This window comes from Eptesicus fuscus, chromosome 12, assembly GCF_027574615.1.
Source record: "Eptesicus fuscus isolate TK198812 chromosome 12, DD_ASM_mEF_20220401, whole genome shotgun sequence".
NCBI lineage: Eukaryota > Metazoa > Chordata > Mammalia > Chiroptera > Vespertilionidae > Eptesicus > Eptesicus fuscus.
In genome coordinates this window covers 69012635-69031022 of record NC_072484.1, presented here as the reverse complement: position 1 = coordinate 69031022, position 18388 = coordinate 69012635, and the positions used below count along the sequence as shown (strand labels likewise).

Sequence of the window (18388 nt, the reverse complement as noted above, 5' to 3'; positions counted from 1 at the left end):
GAAGGTAGAGGGTTGGTAGCTTCTTTCTAGGCCAATAGTTCTTTGAGTCCCCTTTCCAATCACGGTCCCTTGTGACATGACAGCAATGATATTCCAGTTCTGGATGGTGGACAAACACTGAGCAAATGCAATGCAGGTCCAACCTTCTTTGGCTTGTCCTGGGCAACCTGCAGCGACGCACAGCTGCTGACTGCTAACATGGCAAGGCATCTTCACTATCCTCCATCTCTGGACTGTTTCTTCTTTGTCTCCTCAGAGTGTTGCTTGGGGCCACTGCCATCTGTGGCTGGAGTAGTCTGGTTAGTTCCTCTTGGATCCATTGTTGCAGGAATCCATATGGGCTGGAGGAGTTTTCTGGAAATATACAAGCATATTCTCGACCAAATGTTAATAAAGGAACCCTTTCTGTAAACTAGACTCGGGATCCTTTCATTCTGCCAAACCATTTTCCTTTGGCTTCTTGACACCAGTGTAATTTCATGGGTTACATCAGCATTACAAGTGAAAAAATTTTAAAGTAAAAAAATTTAAGTAATTAAGGCTTGATGTATTTTACTTACAGAAGATTAATCTACTATCCCCCACCCCCTTTTTTTGTTTTAAATATTATCAAGAGGCTTTTGGAAATCTTGTAATGCAGTCTTGATAGCTTTTAATTTCATTTTTTTGCACAGAAATATGACTGTTCTGGATTCATTGCATTATAAGCAGCTTTATTATGAGATAAACCATCAGTAAAAAATTAGTTAATGTTTCAGGAATAGTTTCCTGCCTAGTAAAACTAAGTTCCCCTGAATATTTATTTTAACTTGCCAATTTAAATTAGTCTGAAATAAGGCTTATTTTCTAACTTCATTTGTCCTTGGGTGTTGACAGTAAATGACACTAATTAAATTTTTGCTATTAGTCTTACATAAGCTTTGTTTAGGGAGGCAAAATGCAAATTATTTACTTTTTGGGGCCTAATACATTGACTTTTAATTACAATTTTCTAGACATTTGAAGGAAATATCCTTTCATTTCCTCCCAGAGTAATTTCTAGGCCACATTTAGAGAGTTTCTCTTAAAAGTCTTTTTCTTTCTTTTACACCAAGCAACTTACATGGTTATTCTTCAGATGCTGACCAATACTGTGATGCCTACATACTAAGTGACTCTCTTTGTAGTTATGGTGACTACTAAGGATTAGATTGCCTGAATAATAATCTTCAGTTTACCCTGTAAATATTAGTGGAAGACATTTAAAAACTTTTTAATTTCTCTTTTTTATTAAGCTTAAAATTTACTTTTAAACAGTATTCCTTTTTGCCAGTGCTCATGGCTTTATAGTTTCTCATTGTATTGATATGCTATAATTTAACTATTTTCTTATAATCATTTATTTCCTTATATTGTTATTTATACCGTTATTTCCTTATTTCCTTATAGTTTCTCATTGTATTGATATGCTATAATTTAACTATTTTCTTATAATCATTTATTTCCTCTTTTTTTGCTTTTCCACATTATGTTTTGCTGCACATATTTTTATTCATGTGACCCTATCTATAGTATAAATTCCCAGATGTTTGACCCAAAGGATGTGCACATTTAACATGTTGTTAGATATTGTTCACTTATCTTCCCAAAAGATTCTTTCAGTGTACAACCCTGGAGTATGACGGGCTCTAATTACTATTTTTTTCTTCTGGTTCCTTAGAATTTCCACACTGATTTGTCAACAGTGGAAAATCTGAAGAGATGCGAGCAGGAAGAAGAGACTAAACCAGGTGGGTAGTCACATTGTTCACACCACTCTTCTGTGGCATCACGAGTATTTGCCTAAAAACCTTTATTTCTGTTTGAAGAAAGACAAGATGGAGGCTCCAAATTAAATTAGACAGGAATTTTGGCTCCATGAAGAAAAGGCAGGATGACCCTTTTCAAAAGTTATATGACATCACACTGCAATTTCACAGTCATGATTCCATTTACAGACAGTTTCTTTATAGCATCAGGAAGAGAAATTGCCTCTGATGGCTTAAAAGAGAATGGTTTCTTTAGCCATCTGCTTAAGCAGATGGGTCATACACAGGAGTTTTTACAAATATGGGTATGATGTCAACTTTCCCGTCTACCAGTTGTGTGCTATAAAGCTATTTTCACAAAGACAAGGGCACACTGTGGTAATTTTAATGCTGTGATAGAGGGGCAAACGCAAGCAAAACCCAGCCCAAAGGAACGAGCACTGCCCACTGGACTGCTGAAGAGAGATGGCTCAAGGGCCCTCCAGTTGGAAGAAAAACGCAATTCATAGAACATGAGTGGCCTGGAGGTATGGCCACCTTGGGTCAGTGTTTATATTTTTATGGCATCTAAACATTCCTGGCATAAGTTAATAGTTTTTACCAGCTTGTGACTCATGCTTCATCCACCTCCCCTGCATCCCTACTTGCCCACCCCCTTTCAGTGCCGTCTCCTTGCAGTTAGGGTAGAATCTCCAGCCTTTGTTTCTCTGTTCAAGTCCTACTAGTTCCGGGAGTTTGGGGGATTTCCAGCTCCTTTGAATTCCCCCTCATGGCCTAGCCGTCCTCCCACACCTCTCCCAAGAGTCCCCTTCTCCAGTGGGCAGTGCCCTGGAGCTGGAACTCCCCAGCTAGTTATCAGCAGGGCTTCTGGGCCTTGCCATACAGTAGCTTCCCAAACCACCAGGCTTGCGTCCTGTTCTGACTCAGTGCCCCTGGGAATCCCCTGGATGCAGATGTTTGTAGTAATTAGGATGTGGCAGTCTGTTCCCAGGACGGTTTATCTGGCCAGGGCCAGTTTAGGAGGGCAGGCCTGCAAAGGGCTTTCTGTTTCAGCTGCTGTGGGAACGTCGGAGGCTAGAGCCACCAAACCTTGAGAGTGCTTGGGTTGTATGAAGTCTAGAGCTGGGCTTTTTAACCAGAGCTTTATGGTTGGCTTCTGGGACATTGGAGCCCCCTGTAACCATGGGTACAACTTTGTATGTACCCATGCACGTGTGTGCACACTCACACACACACACACATACACACACACCCTTTTCTGAGCAGAATGTCCATTGCTTTCCTCAGATTCTCAGGTGTGCCTGTGACCTCTGAATTCTAAGGACCATTGGTCTAGAGAGAGCATAAGGTGTCGTGGGCCACTGTGTATCCTTGGGCACCAGCCTGTCAGATACCAGGGTCATGTGAGACCTAACCAGGCCTTTAGGTTTTTCTCTTTAGGGTGAATTGGGACAAATTACCTAGTATTACTAAAACTCAGAGCCATCCCATGGTGTTCCAAAGTCCAGTCATGAAATTGTACCCCCAGCCCCTGTTACATTTCACCAAACACGCCGAGTATACTGAACATATTATGTGGATTTTCAGGTTTGGGGTCCATAGCTCATAAGGCAGCTATACTGACAACATCAAGAACAGTATTGGTAGCTAAAATTCAATCTGGGTTACCATTTCCAAGGACAGAATTAAATGCTTTATACACATTATTTTATGTAATCCTCACAGCCCTCCATTGAGATTGCTTCTGTTATTTTACACAGGGAGAAACTGAGGCACAGAGAGATCTAGTAATTTTGCAGAGATCACACAGCCAATAAGTGATCACTCTGACCTCAGTAAGTGATACATCACCAGAGCACATGAGCTTAACCACCAAGCTTAAACTAAAATTAAAAGGCATTGTTAGAAGAAAATAAATAAGCAGAAAAAACAAGGGGCTGTTTAGTGTAGGTCAAACAGCCCTGTATATTATAATACTGAAAGCATTGCTGTGTTATATCAGATTTTAAAAACTATGCTCACAGCAGTGATCTTAAATCATTAAGAAAAGGTTAGGGGGAGATAAAAGAGGGTCAAAGGGAGGATAAATGGTGATAGAAGGAGACTTGACTTTGGGTGGTGAATGCACGATGCAATATACAGATGATGTATTATAGAGTTGTACACTTGAAACCTGTATAATTTCATTAACCAATGTCACCCCAATTAATTCAATAGAGAAAAGAAAATGTTAGCAAGTAGTACATTAATGCATTAGTGCAATACATGAGAAGAATTTCTATCCATTATAATTCAAATGAGTTTTTATAGCTTTATTATGATATAATTTACATAACATACAATTCACCCATTTAAAGTGTACAGTTCAGTGACCTTCAGTATATTCACAGAGTTCTGCATCCATTACCGTAATCAATGTAAGAACACTTTCATTACCCCAAAGAGAAACCCTACACCCTTTACTCATCCCCCTCTTATCCCCCCAATTCTTCCCAGTCCTATTCAATCACTAATCTACTTTCTCCATATAACACTTTGATTCTTAAAAGAGTAACAGTGTGGGAATCTTGGTGATCTGGAGTGAGTCATTCCCTAAAGATTAATTACACAAATGAAATTTGACTCAATGTCTTATAAATGGTTTTATTAGCTAAGAAGCTGCAAGCTCGAATTTGGGGTTGATGTAAGCAAGAGACAAGTTTTTTTCTGAGTAATTCCACTTCTCAGCCTCACCTGTCAAATAGGCTTTCTCAGTGCCTGTCTGTAAAAGGATGATGGTTTTGTGGGCACACATTTCTCCACTGGCCTCTGAACCAGTGGTGGTTCAGCACAGGATCTTTTTTGTTATCTGAATCGCAGGCTTGCTTTAGTTGTCGATGTGAAGGGCACTCATGTAGATGCCTGTCACTCTGAAATTCAGGAGGCAGCACACACGGAATCCTGTCAGCACACTGTCTTGAGCTGTTTCATATTGGCAGATTCTGTGTATATCTCTCTTGACTCCATTCATTCATTCATTCATTCATTCATTCATTCTTCTGGGAAGCATTTATTAGGTCTGTGCAGCAAGCACTGTGGTAGGTGCTGAGTAAATCACTCTGAAAGTCGGTCTTCCCATTATTATAGTACTAGAAGCCTGGTGCACGAAATTTGTGCACAGGTGCGGTCCCTAGGCCTGGCCAGTGATAAAAGCGTGAACATCTAGCATGGAAGGGCAGGTCCCAGCTGACCTCTGGGCCCTGGGCAGCACCTGGGCCTCCGGGTCCCCACACACCCCCTTCTGCCTGAGTCACGTTGCCCAATTCCCCATGCGGAGATGCAGTGAGCGCGGCTGGACGCCACGGACTGGGGCACAGTGTTGGCCTCTGGGCTGCCCTGCAGCGGCGCACGGAAGCCCGGCGGGCAGCGGCTCTCTCCCAGCCAGCCTTGCACACTGGCTCCTGCGTGAACCCACAGGGAGCCTGACCGGCCCCTGTGGTCCCGGCGGCTGCGGCCTGGCTCACCCGAAGACACCGTGTGGATGTGGGGTGGGCTTCTCGCAGGCACCCGGCACCTGAGCGCAGGGGGCTTTCCCGGCACATGAGCCCTGGCATCTCAGGAGAGGGTAGCAGGGGGAGTGAAAGTGAGTTTGGTGGACACCCGGCATTCTCACCACACCTCCATCCCTGTCACCCCCGCCCCCAGGTAGCAGGCCCCAGGTAGCCGGAGACAGGTCACAGCACATAGCTGATGCCCGCCATGTTCTGTGCTCCACCCCCCCGAACCCCCCCCCCCCCCCCCCCCGTGGTCAGTGCACGTTATAGCGAGCAAATTCCCAGTCTCCAGTTGAACTCCTGGTTGAATGACCGCCCAAGGGGGCAATTTACATATTAGGCTTTTATTATATAGGATGTGACCTTCTTTGACCCAGGTGGGGATGGCCATTTGAGCTGAGAAAAGCCAGAGAGGCAGGGAGTTTGATAACAGAGAGTTCTCTGATGGGGATGAGACAGATGCTGTATCATCCACATCAGGGCAGAGGCGTCACCAGAACGTACCATCCTAAAGAATGTGCACTGAGCCAGGAATGAGGAAACGCAGATTCAAGTCCTGATTTAGTCACTAGGAGAACCTTGGGCGACTCAGGCCACTTCTCTGAGCCATGGGCTCTCTATTGGGAGGGTTCAATAATGCAGTGCCTCTAAAAATACCGTCAGTGTCATTGCCGGAAAGAGTCGTACTTGTAAGGACTGAATGAATGACTGAAGTAATGAAAGAACATGCTGTAAATCTCATTGCTGGAGTAAATTCTAGGAGGTCAGGTGACTAGTTGGAGACAGATGTGAATGAGCACCAAGGAGAAACCTCCCTTTCTTCTCCCAGCCAGTCCCCGCCTGCTACTTTAGCCCCTTTAAGCTCACCTTTTTTTAAAATATATATATATTTCTTTATTGATTTCAGAGAGGAAGGGAGGAGAGAGAGATAGAAACATCAATGATGAGAGAGAATCATTGATTGGCTGCCTCCTGCACGCCCCCCACTGGGGATCAAGCCTGCAACCCAGGCATGTGCCCTTGGCCGGAATCAAACCCGGGACCCTTCAGTCCGCAGGCTGACGCTCCATCCACTGAGCCAAGCCAGCTAGGGCTAAGCTCACCTTTTTCTAGGGGTCCCACATCCTCTGCTTTCCTGAGCCAAAGGGAGGTGCCACCCTTGGGGCCTTGAACCTAGGAGCCAGCCAGTCTTGGATGTGAATCCAGGGTCCAGTATGTCCTAGTTATGTGTAAAAGGGATTTAATTACGCTGGGCTACTTGAAGCATAACTAAGGTGATATGTAGAAAGCACTTGTTACCATGTCTGAAGTATAGTCTATACAACCCCTAAATGGCAGCCATTTTTACTTTGTTAATTATCATTGTTATTTTTTTTGTCAGGAGCCAGGACTCAGATGGTTATTTTAATCACTGGCTTGAGAGGGTGGATGTTCTTAAGTTCTTATTTTGTCTGTTTATTTGTTCATTAATTCGTTCACATGAGTTTATTTATTTGCATCTTCTGTGTATCAGGAACTGGTGCTGGGGATACAGGGACAAACAAGGAGAGCCAGGGTACCTACTCTTCTTGGAACCAGTCGGCCCCGACCAATATGAACAAATGCCTCAGTACCTGTGTCAGGCCTGGCTCATGGGAGACTTCAGTATACATTTGCTGACTTTTGAGTGAAGTACAAGTGCAGTGATGATTAGGAAGGAGAAGTCAAAGTGCTGCAAGTGGCAAAACAAGAAGGTCTTATGTCTTCTGCTGAGTCAGAGAAGAAGGGGTTCAGGCTGAGGGATCTCCGCCCTGGGCCATAGGAGTTACACAGGATACTTGGGCTGGCAGCCCCATGAGGACTCAGTGCCTGGAGGTGACGGGTGGAGGGCTGGAATACCGAACCCAGGGGTTGGGAATCTTGTATACAGTGTGTTAATGTGGGCTCCCTAACTACACCAGGAACTCCCCCTCAAGGGCACAGTTGGTGCTTTACCGTTTTTATAACATGGCATCCAGTCCCAAGCCCGGTACACACTGAGGGATCAGTTAAATTTTGTTGCCTGAATGAATGGGGGAATACATTAGCATTACAGAGATATAAGATCTTTCATTCTCCACAGTGGGTGAGGGGCATGCTTTCTATGGCGCTCTGGAGGAAAGAGAGGGCCCCCAGACCTGGACGTACCCTTAGACGTCACTCTGTTCTCCATTCCTGCGGAGCACCTCACCTTCAGAGCCTAGTGGTCTAAAACAGCCGCAGTCATTTATTATCTCTCATGGTTTCTGTGGGCAGGAATTGGGCAACAGCTTGGCTAGACAGTTCTGGCTGGATCTCATGCAGTCGCAGTTAGACAGGGGCTGGTGCTGGAGCAGCCAGGGGCCAGCTCAGCTGGGGGCTGCTAGCCCCGACTCTCTCTCTGCTTTCTTAGGACTCTCGATGTGGTCCCTTCGTGGGGTTGGTTTGGGCTTCCTCACAGCATAGCAGCCTCAGATTTCCTAGATGCAGCTCAAAGCTCCGAAGAGAAGCATCCCAAGAGAGAGCCAGATGGAAGCTGTGTCACCATGTCTAACCTCATCTTGGAAGTCACACGACATCACTTCTGTTGCATTCTCTTAGAAGCAAGTCACCAAGGCCAGCTAATTCAGAGTCACCTCTTGATAGGAGGATGTCAGAGAATTAGAGACATGTTTCAGAGCAACCATAGAGATGCCCGTGTACCCCTGCGTTCCACACTCAAACCCCCGAGGCCAGAGGGGCCAGCCTGGCATGAGCAGAGCTGGGGTCAGTCCAGGCCCGGACTCTGGCTGGCCTGCTTGGAAATGACCTCACTTTCCCTTCCTGCCCTCCCTCCACACGGGGATGGGAACTGCCAGTGACTGGGAACCAAGTTTGATAGTATGTAAACAGCGGGAGACCAGGAAGACCCAGCATGGTCTCCAAGCAGTAATTCAGCTGGACCGTTCTGCCTCTTTCCAGAGAAGCACAGACTTTCAGGGATTGAAGAGTTTGTATCACTGTCCCAACCCCCAGGCCTGCCCGGGGTGAAATGTAGCTGCCGGGATGGTAAGAGTTGTAGTTTGTACCTGAAACTATTTTACCATTGCTGTGAAGTTAGGTAACAGACATTAGAATGGTGGCAGAATTCAGAGAATCATCAACCCAACGTCACTAAAAAGGTTCTGAAGATTTTTACCTCTGGCTGAAAATTCTGAACAGAATTTTGCTTAAGCAAGGGTAAAATGCACCTGGGTGTATGTTCCCGCCCGCATTATCAAATGTTTTCTTGGGACTTTCATTGCTTTCTTGCTCTTCCTTCAGAAATACCTTATGATGAGGTTGGGGATAGAGGAGAACGAAGGGGAGAAGGGTCTTTTTAAAAACCCTCACTGTGTAGCAAGTATGATTAATTCATCTCCACGCCTCCAAGCCTAATAGTACAGGCTCGACCCTGTCCAACTCAGTAGGCAAGCTACTTAACATCAGCTTCCTCTTCGGTAGAACACGAATATTGCTTCCTCTTCTTAGAGTCGCTGCAAAATTAAATGAGATAATGCCTCCAAGATGCTTAGCACAGTCTGGCGTGCAGTAAGGGCTCCATACACACTGGCTCTGGTTAATCCCAACCACCTTTCAGGGCAGTTGTAACACCCCCATTTTATAGAAGAGGAACATGCAGTCAGGTGTCACTCAGCTGTGGGGTCAGAAGCTGAGGTAACCTCACAGTCCTTGCTGTGGCCACTGCACCACGCAAGACGCCAGCCAGGCCTCGACATGCAGTAGTGGTGGGCAGAGGGACTCGGGAGCCTTCACTCCCTGCAGGGCCCCAGGTCAGGGCCTAGAGCAGGAAAGTTTGGAACGTCGAGGCCCGAAATCCACTTAGGAGGCTCTGGAAAAAGCAGAGTGACAGAGAATGTTCCAGGCAGAGAGAACAGTCTCATGGGGAACCTGAGGTCAAAAAGAGTCAGCTGGTTTGAGGAATTAAACAGGGGCCAGTGTGGTCAGAGCAAAATGGGCCAGAAGAGAGTGGAAATGAGACAAAAGATCACAGAGGATGGCAGGGCAGAACCATGCAGAGTTTCAGGGGCTGGTATGGAGTTTGGGTTTTGCCAGATGTGGCATGAAAGAAGATCAAAGGCTGAATGAAGCAGAGGAATCACATGACCTGGTGCCTGATCTGAGGACATCACCCTGGCTGCCTGTGGAGAGAGTAGACCTTGGGTGAAGACGAAGGGGAAAACAGGGACGTGACGAGGGTGCTGGTGGGAGATGGTGGAGACCAGGAGGTGCACGTGGAGCGGAGAGGTGGGCAAACTCAGGCTCTGTTTGGGAAGTGGAAGAGACAGGACCCGGTGACAGGCAGGTGGAGGAGGAGGAGGAATCCAGGTTTCCGGTGTGAGCAGTGTGGACAGATGTGCCTCCCAGAGCTGGGGAAGCTGGGCGGAGCAGGCTGTGACTTGCCATGTAAAGTTTGAGATGCTGGTGAGATAGCGGACACGCTAACTAGGCAGTTAGGTTCAGGAATCTTGAGCTCTTAAAACAGGCTGGGGCTATTTGGGGATGTCAACACATGCTATTTAGGGAAAAGTTAAGAACCCCAGGGAGTAAATAAACAGAGAAGAGGACCCAGGCCTGGTCCCAGGGCCTCTAACACAAAGGTCCCTAATGGAGGAGGCACTTGTGTGGAGGCCCAGAGGATGTGGTGTCTGGAAGCCCCTGGAGGACAGAGTGGGGGACCTTCCAGCACCCTGCCTCCCCTCACCGAGAGGACTCCCACAACCTGTCTCTCCACTGCCTGTCCTGGGGCTGTCGGGCTGGCCCTCCAGAGGTCAAGGCCCTGCCTGCCTGCTTCCAAAGGAAACCTCACCAAGGGGCTGCGCTCTGAATGGGCAGGAGGCACTGCCCTGGCAGGACGGCTCCTCTCTGGTGACACCAGCCGCCCTGCCCTTTGCCAGGTTCTCGGAATGTGCTTGGTTTGGGGCCCTTTTCTGCTCGCCTCAGCGCCCTCTGGTTCTGGCTGCCCTTCACAGAGAGAGGCCGCTTCCCTTTGAATTTGAGGAATGCCAGCTCCGTGGGCCCTGGTGTTTCCATCAGCTTGGCACAGTCCTTCCCTCAGAGAAACTCTTGAGAGCATTTGCCCCACCCCCAGGCGGCCTCTCCCACGGGACCAAGTCCCACTCTGCGTCCTCCACAAAACGTCTGCTTTCTTTTCGTATGGTCTCTGCAAATATTTAATTTTTAAAAAGAAAAAGAAAACAGGAAATGACCTTTCTGGTATATTTGGAAAACAATTTGGAGCTGTAATGGAATCTGCTGTGCACTGAGGACTCAGCTGCAGACTTGGAACAGACTGTGTAGTTTTTGGCAGAGTCTGGAGCCTCTTCAGTTTACAAAGCTGGGGAGAATGAAAAACCAAGGGAGAAGGTGGCTTCCTTTGGGGAAACCGTCACCAGAGCAAGCACCTGTAGGAGCCACAGCCTCTGACCCTGGGCCACGAGCGAGAGTCTGGGAACCTGAGTAGAAGGCTCCTCTCTTTTGACGGGGCATTCAGGGTCAGTCAAGTGCCTCCCAAGCATCCAGACCCCAGGAAAGCACCAACACCTCCTGAGGGCAAGGAAGAGGGAAGAGGAAGCACTCTCAGCACCCGTTAGGGCTCCTCGAGCTAAGATAGATCTTGGATCACCATAGGCCAGATTGTCTGTTAGCTCTGCCTGGATCGCCCTCCCTCCAACTTTATTGTAGATTTCAGCCCAGGGTCACCCCCTCAAGGAGGCCTCACCTGACCATATGATCTTTAACTGAACCTTCCACACACAGAGAACCCTGTTCTCTTCTTCCTAGCACTTACCACAATCTGTGTGGTAGATTCATTTCCCTGGTCAGTGCCTTTTTCTCTTTTCAAATTATAAATGTCTTTTTAGGCTTCAGTGTATACTCCATACCTGGCACAGTGCCTGCGGGGCTTACAGAAGGTGCTCAGAAAACAGGATGAATGGATGAATGGAATGTCAGGACTAAAGAGACTTAGAGATTACTGTGTATCTCAACCTGGAAGCGGGGAGAGAGGAAGGGACTCCACAGGAGTCGCCCTCCTGCATGGGGACTGAGCCAGACCTTGGCCACCATTATGATGCAGGGCTGCTCACCCTGTGGCCCTTTCTACCCTGGCATCTAGAATATCACTCATTCATCAAATATTCATTGAGCTTCAACTATGTGCTAGGCCTCTCAGATATAGCGGCGCACATGCCAGCCAGGTCACCACTTCTGTGGAAGTTACATTCCACTCAGCACCATAAAGCACAAAAGAAGGAAGTATATAGGTTTTGGCCTTCTATGTACCATTAAACAGTAAAAAACAAAGGAGTTGAACAAAAATGTCAAAAGGACAGTTTTACTGATATCACCCTACAAAAATGGACCATTCTCATGCTTTATTGATTGCTATGATCAGTGCCCGGTGACTTCAAGGTGATCTGGAATTGTTTTCAGGATGTATTTGTAAATGAAAACAGCAAGATGGAAAACAATTTTCTGTTTTAAATAAGAAGAAAAAGGGAGGAAGGGAAGGGTAGAGTGATGGGACGTGTGTATTGCATAGAGTATCTCTAGGAGGACATAAGACAGTGCTTGCCTGGGGAGGGTGCCTGTGAGAAGCTACCAGGCTTACTCTTTTCCTTTTTATCTTTCCAGTTTTACACCACATGCACACATATTCAAAAATGAAATAATTTTAAAATAAAGTGAATCCTTTCACTGTGAAAATTTAGAAAATACAAAAAGTATTTAAATCACTCATAATTGAATTACATAGTATTAATATATGTGGTCACGTCATTGAGATTCTTCTTCATTTAATATGTGAACACTTCCCCATGTTTTTAAAAAATATTCACAAATATTTTAATGCCTGATTGGTATTTCACTTTCATTAATTAAATATGTACAGACATCTCTGTTGTCCATTTAGGAGCACATTTTGGTGTCTTTAGTTTTTGACTAGTATAAATAATACTGTGGTAAACATCTTTGTACATTGATCTTCATGCACAACTGGGATTATTTTCTTAGAATAAGTTATTATAAGCTGATTTAGTAGACATACTGACTTTGTGGCTCAAGGATCTGGGAAAAAAATCGAGATTTCTTGATGCATCTTGTCAAGTTACTCCCCAGAGAAGTCCTGACAGTTGACACTCTTATGAACAGTCTGAGAATGACCAACTCAGAGGATTCTTTATTTCCACATTTGCTGTTGACTTTAAAGAACAGAGTGAGGGAAGAATATAAATGTTGAAGAAAAACAAAACAATGTGCTTGCACTTCGGGTCATAGAGCCCCAGACACAAACCCCAGGCCCATCTTTGGAACCGCTGTTCCCTGAGGGGATGCAGTGGGGCCGCCAGAGCTTGTCGGCTTGGGTGGTGTTTTCCAGGATTGGCCTTTGACCTTGGCACACTTCCCTCTCCAGCCAGGAGGGTCAGCTTCCTGTACCAGTTAGCCAGGCAGAGGCGGGAGCCAGCACCCAGGGTGTCTGTTCCTTTAAGCTGGAGCCTGTACCTCCATCCCACCGTGTCAGTTCCTAGCGGTAACAGCAAGAACATCAGCACAGCAGTCTACATTGAACCGAGCTTTATGCAATAGTCCAGAGGAGTCGCTTTATCACTTCATCGTCCCCACAGATAGGAAAAGAGGGATAGTGGGAAGGCAGACAGACAGATTCACATTTACTTTGAGGAGTATTATTGAACGTCAGTTTTGTGCTGCTCGAGAATCCAAGGATGGAGCAGCCAGAGCATGTGGCTTAGCTGCCAGGATTAGGCTTTTCAGTCGGGCGTGGTGAAAATCCAAATAAAAATCCTTATTCTCCGGGAGCCAACACTCTACTCTAGTTCAGTGGTTCTCAACCTGTGGGTCGCAACCCCTTCACAGGGGTCGCTTAAGACATCCTGCATATCAGATATTTACATTACGATTCATAACAGTAGCAAAATTACAGTTATGAAGTAGCAACGAAAATAATTTTATGGTTGGGGGTCACCACAACATGAGGAACTGTATTAAAGGGTCACAGCATTAGGAAGGTTGAGAACCACTGGTCTAGTTGGAGGAAAGAGCTCAGAGATGGTGTGGCTGGCTGCACAGGGTCTGTTCCTTCCTGTAGGCAACAGGCATGTCGTGGAGGAAGAGGCTGGGCCTACGAGCTAGAGGGGCCCAACTGAGATCTTTCTGAGTCGTGGTTATACGTTTACCTCACTGACCTCAGAGAGCTGTTGGGACAGTTAAGTGAGGTATGGAAAAGAGAATGACTTGGTAAATATTATCTTTACTTATTGTCAGAATTATCATTTTTATTCCGTTATTACTGCTATGCAACAGGCCATTCCCCTGCCCTGAAGCTTTGGGCAGTTTACCCAGAGGGAGAGTGCAGGACTGAAACGTCTGTGACCTGCAGAAGGAACCACCTCTGGGACTTGGAGAGGTTTTTGTTGTTTGTTTCTTGCTGAGAAGGAGCCAAAGCACAACTAGGGCAATCTCTCTCTCTCAAGGCAGCCAAGGCCAGGCTGGGCGCGCCCTCTGCTGGAGCTTGGGGGGATTACCTTAGACAGAATGCAGCCCTGCCTTTAACAGATGGGGTAACAGGCGCTATCTTGCTCAAGGTCCTGTGGCAGAACCAGGTTCACAACACAGGGTCACTCTCTTTTTCCTACTAATGGACACCTCCTTGTCTCCCATGCCTAATCTTTGAGTGCCCACAATTGATTCTTCAGGGGTGTCTTCTGAACTAGGTATTGTGATGTCATTCTAGCCAGCCCTCCTCTCTCCCTCTCTCCTCCTCCCTTTACCCTCTCTCCCCTTCTCTCTCTCTCACACACACACAATCCCCAAAGCACTTACCGAGCCCCACCCTGGGCACTTTGGGGCACATCTGCCAATATTATTTACCTTCTGAAAGCATTACACAATAACTTGAACGGATAAAATCTTCTACCTTTACAAAAATATTGTCTTAGAAGGGAAGGTTCCCTTTAGTCCCAAAGAATCACACTTGACAGGTTGTGTGTGTGTGTGTGTGTGTGTGTGTGTGTGTGTGTGTGTGTTTCTGCTCGTATCTGCTATCTTTCACCACAGAAACTGGGTTTTATTTTAGGTGTTGTTTTGCAACCTACATTTTGCAGTTAGGAAGGGTTCTGAGATAAACGGTTATGTCAGTACCAGTCCATCTGGTGCATTTCTTTTTATGAATACTTTATAACTCAGGTAATGCCTGGCTTCCTGCTGGACATACAGGTGACCCCCTACGGTTCGCCATTACTGACCACATGGGGTAAATATCCTTACACTACAGACATTGGCATTTTCACATAATAGCAATACTTGTTGTTGGTAAGGGTGCAGATAAATGGACAGTCTTTGCTGCTAGTGGGAATATAAATAGAACAGTAATGAATTTATAAGGTTTTTTCCCTCATTGTTTTTGTCATTACCAGTTGATTCTTGAACAATGTGTGGGTCGATTTACACGTGGATTTTTTTCAGTTGACCCACACATTTCAGACCTGCATTCTTCAGGGTCACCTGGCAGTTGGGACTCTGAGTATGCAGGGGCTGACTTTGGTTATGTGCGGATTATTGACTGCATGGGCAGTCGGCGCCCCTAACTGTCCCACTGTGCGTTCGGGAAGGCAACTTGGAAATGTGTCAAAACAAAGTTTTAAAATTATTTCATCCTTCCATTTAGCTCAGCAATTCTAGGAATAAACTCTAAGGATTTACATAAAGACCTAGGAGTGTCTGTAATGGTGTGAAATTGAAAAGTACCTCCATGTTCTTTTCTAGGGGACAGATCAAATCATGTACAATAACATGTTCCAGAGTGTTCCAAAGAGTAGGCTATAAAATACAATGTATAGTATGATCCCCACATAATTCTTCAAATGTATATGGCTCTTTATATGTATGTTTCTCTCCTCTGTCCAGGCTATACAACTAACCAGGGTTAGCCACCATCTCTTGACTTCTAATCTCCTACCTCCCCTCCCCATGCCATACCCCATCTCTTTTTGGCCTACTTTGCCTTTCCCCTTGTAGGGCTCACAGCATCTCAGAGTTAATATGGTCAAATAGAGCTCTGAGTCTTCACCCGCCATCACTCCCCAAAATACTCCCCCTCTCAGGAAACCACACTTCTGTCCACCTACTTTTCATCTCAGAAAGCTCTCTTCCCCATCATTCAAACACCAGGTCCTGTTGATTCACCCTCCAAAACACATTTTTGTCAAGACATTGGTGTTGGAGACCAGAGCTGTGCCTTCCCTGCCAGATGCACCTGGACTCACTGCCCTCCTGCCCTTGTCCCCACAGGCCTGAAGAACGATGCGACAGGCATGATGGAGGTCGAGTCCTCCTACTCGGACTTCATCTCTTGTGACCGGACAGGCCGTCGGAATGCGGTCCCTGACATCCAGGGAGACTCGGAGGCCGTGAGTGTGAGGAAGCTGGCTGGAGACATGGGCGAGCTGGCACTGGAGGGGGCAGGTCAGAACCCTTCAGCACTTCTGCACGTCTCCCTGTTTCCGCTGCTAGACAGCCGCCGCGCAGCCCTGTGGCTGCCACCTCATGCCCAAGCTCAGATACCAGGTGCTCAGAGGGGCTTTCTCTGACAGCTCGAACTGGCCCTCCCTGGTCACATGACTCCTCACACTCTGACGAGGTCGCCTGGGTTTAAATATGAGCTCCAGGAGAGCAGGGGCCTCTGTTCTGCTGGCAGGAGCAGGGGTTTGGCAACCACAGGCTGAATGAATAAGTGGAGGAAACCGCATCTGCTATCCCCTCTGTGATGCCCCTCCCCACCATCCCCCTCCCTTCTTCCCCTCCTCCTTCCCCTGAGTATAGAACAGAGACGACTTTGTGGGGGCATGGGCCAGCCCTGTCATGTTATTTAATCTGGACAAATACGTGCAGAGAAGTGGGTAGCTTGCTCAGGGTCACCAGCAAGTTAACAGAATGAGAACCTGGCTTCCCCCAGCACCTGGCCCAAGGGACACAACCCACACCCCTTCTCTGTTCTGTCAGCATGTCACCCCCTCATCATGTGGCCCACACTCCCTACCCAGGCACATGAGCTCCACCCGTCTCACCTGCTCGCCTCAGCTCATCGTTCTCCCGTGGTCCAGCCAGAGGAATGTACTTCTGTTCTCAAAAGCCCTTTATGGGCTGAACACCATGCTTCCTCTGTCCAGCCCTCCCTGGCTTTCCCCCTCATTCTCAGAATCCCAGCTGCTCTGCTGAGAGGCCTTCCCTGACCACCCCCCTCTCAGGCAGGGGCAGGCACATCCTCTGCCTCTAATCGCACTCAGCACAGTGCCCTTCTCCAGCTGTGAGCTTCTCCCACACAGCATCTTTGTCTTGTGCCCGTGGTGCCTGGCAACATTTGGAACATGGTAGAGGTGCCTAGTCAATGGCTGTTCACTGTCCAGCTGCCACCTGGGCATGCTGCCAGCGCTCTGTATCCTCAGCTCTGGTGAGCTGTTTCGGTCTCCCTCTACCTCAGCAGTTGCAGCCACTCGTCATGGGCCCAGTCCCTTCTAAAACCTGTTTCCCATCCAATTCCAACTCTCTGAGGTGTCTCCCAGCAGGTGCATTTTCCTTCCAGGGTGACGGGCATTAAGAAGGACCTGAGAAAGGAATAGTGCTCACTTCAAGGAAGTGAAGCACTCATGGTGGGGTGCAGGCCAGACTGGCCGAGGAGCCCTGCTCTGTGCAGTTTCCGCAGGCCGGCCCTCCGTGTTCAGTCCGGCACTTACCGAGGGAGTGGCAATCAGAGAGTCTGATCCCGCTGCTCAGAATGTTTGCTTCAAGCTTCCCAGGAGACTGATGCACAGCATGCTAAGTGCAAACCTGTCTTCCCTCATATCTCCTTGTGTGAGGAGCACAACCCTTTCCTTCCTTGGCCTTTTACTGAGAACAGACAGGCCTGAAGGAATGAGGACACTGCCTGGCAGTGGGTAACTGTGACACATCTTCAGATGGTGCTCTGAAATAGGCCCCAAAAGTCCCAAGGGTGCTGGTTGGACAGGAAAGTGCTTAAGGCCCTTCTCCTCGGGCCAGGAGAGCCGGGACTGGCACAGAGGAAGCGTTACCATTGGCTGAGACATTCCCGTGTGTCAAATGGTCACATGCAGGCCCAGCACACCCCTCCGTGAACAGGCAGAGGTGTCACCATCCTCACTTTACGGATCAGGAAGCAGAGGCTCAGAGAGATTAAATGTCCAGGATTCCACAGCAAGGAAATGGCAGAGCAGAGATTATTGCGGACTCTAACAAGATGCTTTCTACCTGCTGGGGCTGGAGGCTCAGGGCCAAATAAGGCATTGCAAGCTGGGAAACTTGCCCAAAGTGCCATCTAAATTGTCAGGCTTCTGGAGGGGCCAGAAGGACCCTCTGGAACCAAGCCTTTGCTACGAGCACCACCCAGGATAGGAGGTATCCTGGCAGAGAGACAGATGTCCAAATTCTGCCTGCACCACTTGCTCCTACTAACACCTGCTTCCCAAGACTCCTGCAAGGGCAAAATGATGCCGTGTCGATGGTGACAGGCCTTTATAAACCCCAGCGATGCTGCTTGGCAGGAGTTGAATTTCCTGGAAAGGACACTGGCTCCCTCCATCACTTGATCTCAGCACATCAATTCACCTCTCTGAGCCTCGGTTTTCTCACCTGTATCAAGCCCCTAATCACACCCCAGGCTGCTGGGTGGGTTGCATGGAGCTCGGTACAGGGTGGTGGTTCTTAGTCATGGGAAAGGCTTAGCCTGAGGATGCAAAGACAGAGGCCAGGGAGGGATGTTCGGCAGGTCTGGTGAGGACACCGCAGAATGAAACAGTCGTAGGCTCCACCCCTAACCCTGATGCAGGCCATACCCTGGTACTCTCCTGAGCTGGCCCAGTCTGACGCCTTTTTCTAATATCCTTTTCTGTCTTCTAAGAACTACCATTCGCTGAGCACCTGTTACTTGCTGGGACCTCCCATTTGCCCTCTCCTCCTGGAGAACCTGCACAGCCCTTGACCCGCAACAGCCCTTTGCCT

At 47.5% G+C, this 18388-nt stretch overlaps 1 protein-coding gene across 3 annotated transcripts in view; it reads left to right on the top strand.

Moving 5' to 3' along the window:
- The window catches only part of PKIG (cAMP-dependent protein kinase inhibitor gamma), a 75673-nt gene that overhangs the window by 56284 nt on the left and 1001 nt on the right, over positions 1–18388 (top strand). For 2 of the 3 annotated variants that reach the window (XM_054723848.1, XM_054723847.1), the window contains exons 2-3: positions 1700–1769; positions 15665–15783. In XM_054723848.1, coding sequence (XP_054579823.1) covers positions 15688–15783 — 96 coding nt within the window. In that variant the 5' untranslated portion in view covers positions 1700–1769; positions 15665–15687. Of the gene's footprint in view, positions 1–1699; positions 1770–15664; positions 15839–18388 lie in introns of all 3 variants that reach the window. The other variant, XM_028137365.2, reaches the window with a different exon arrangement.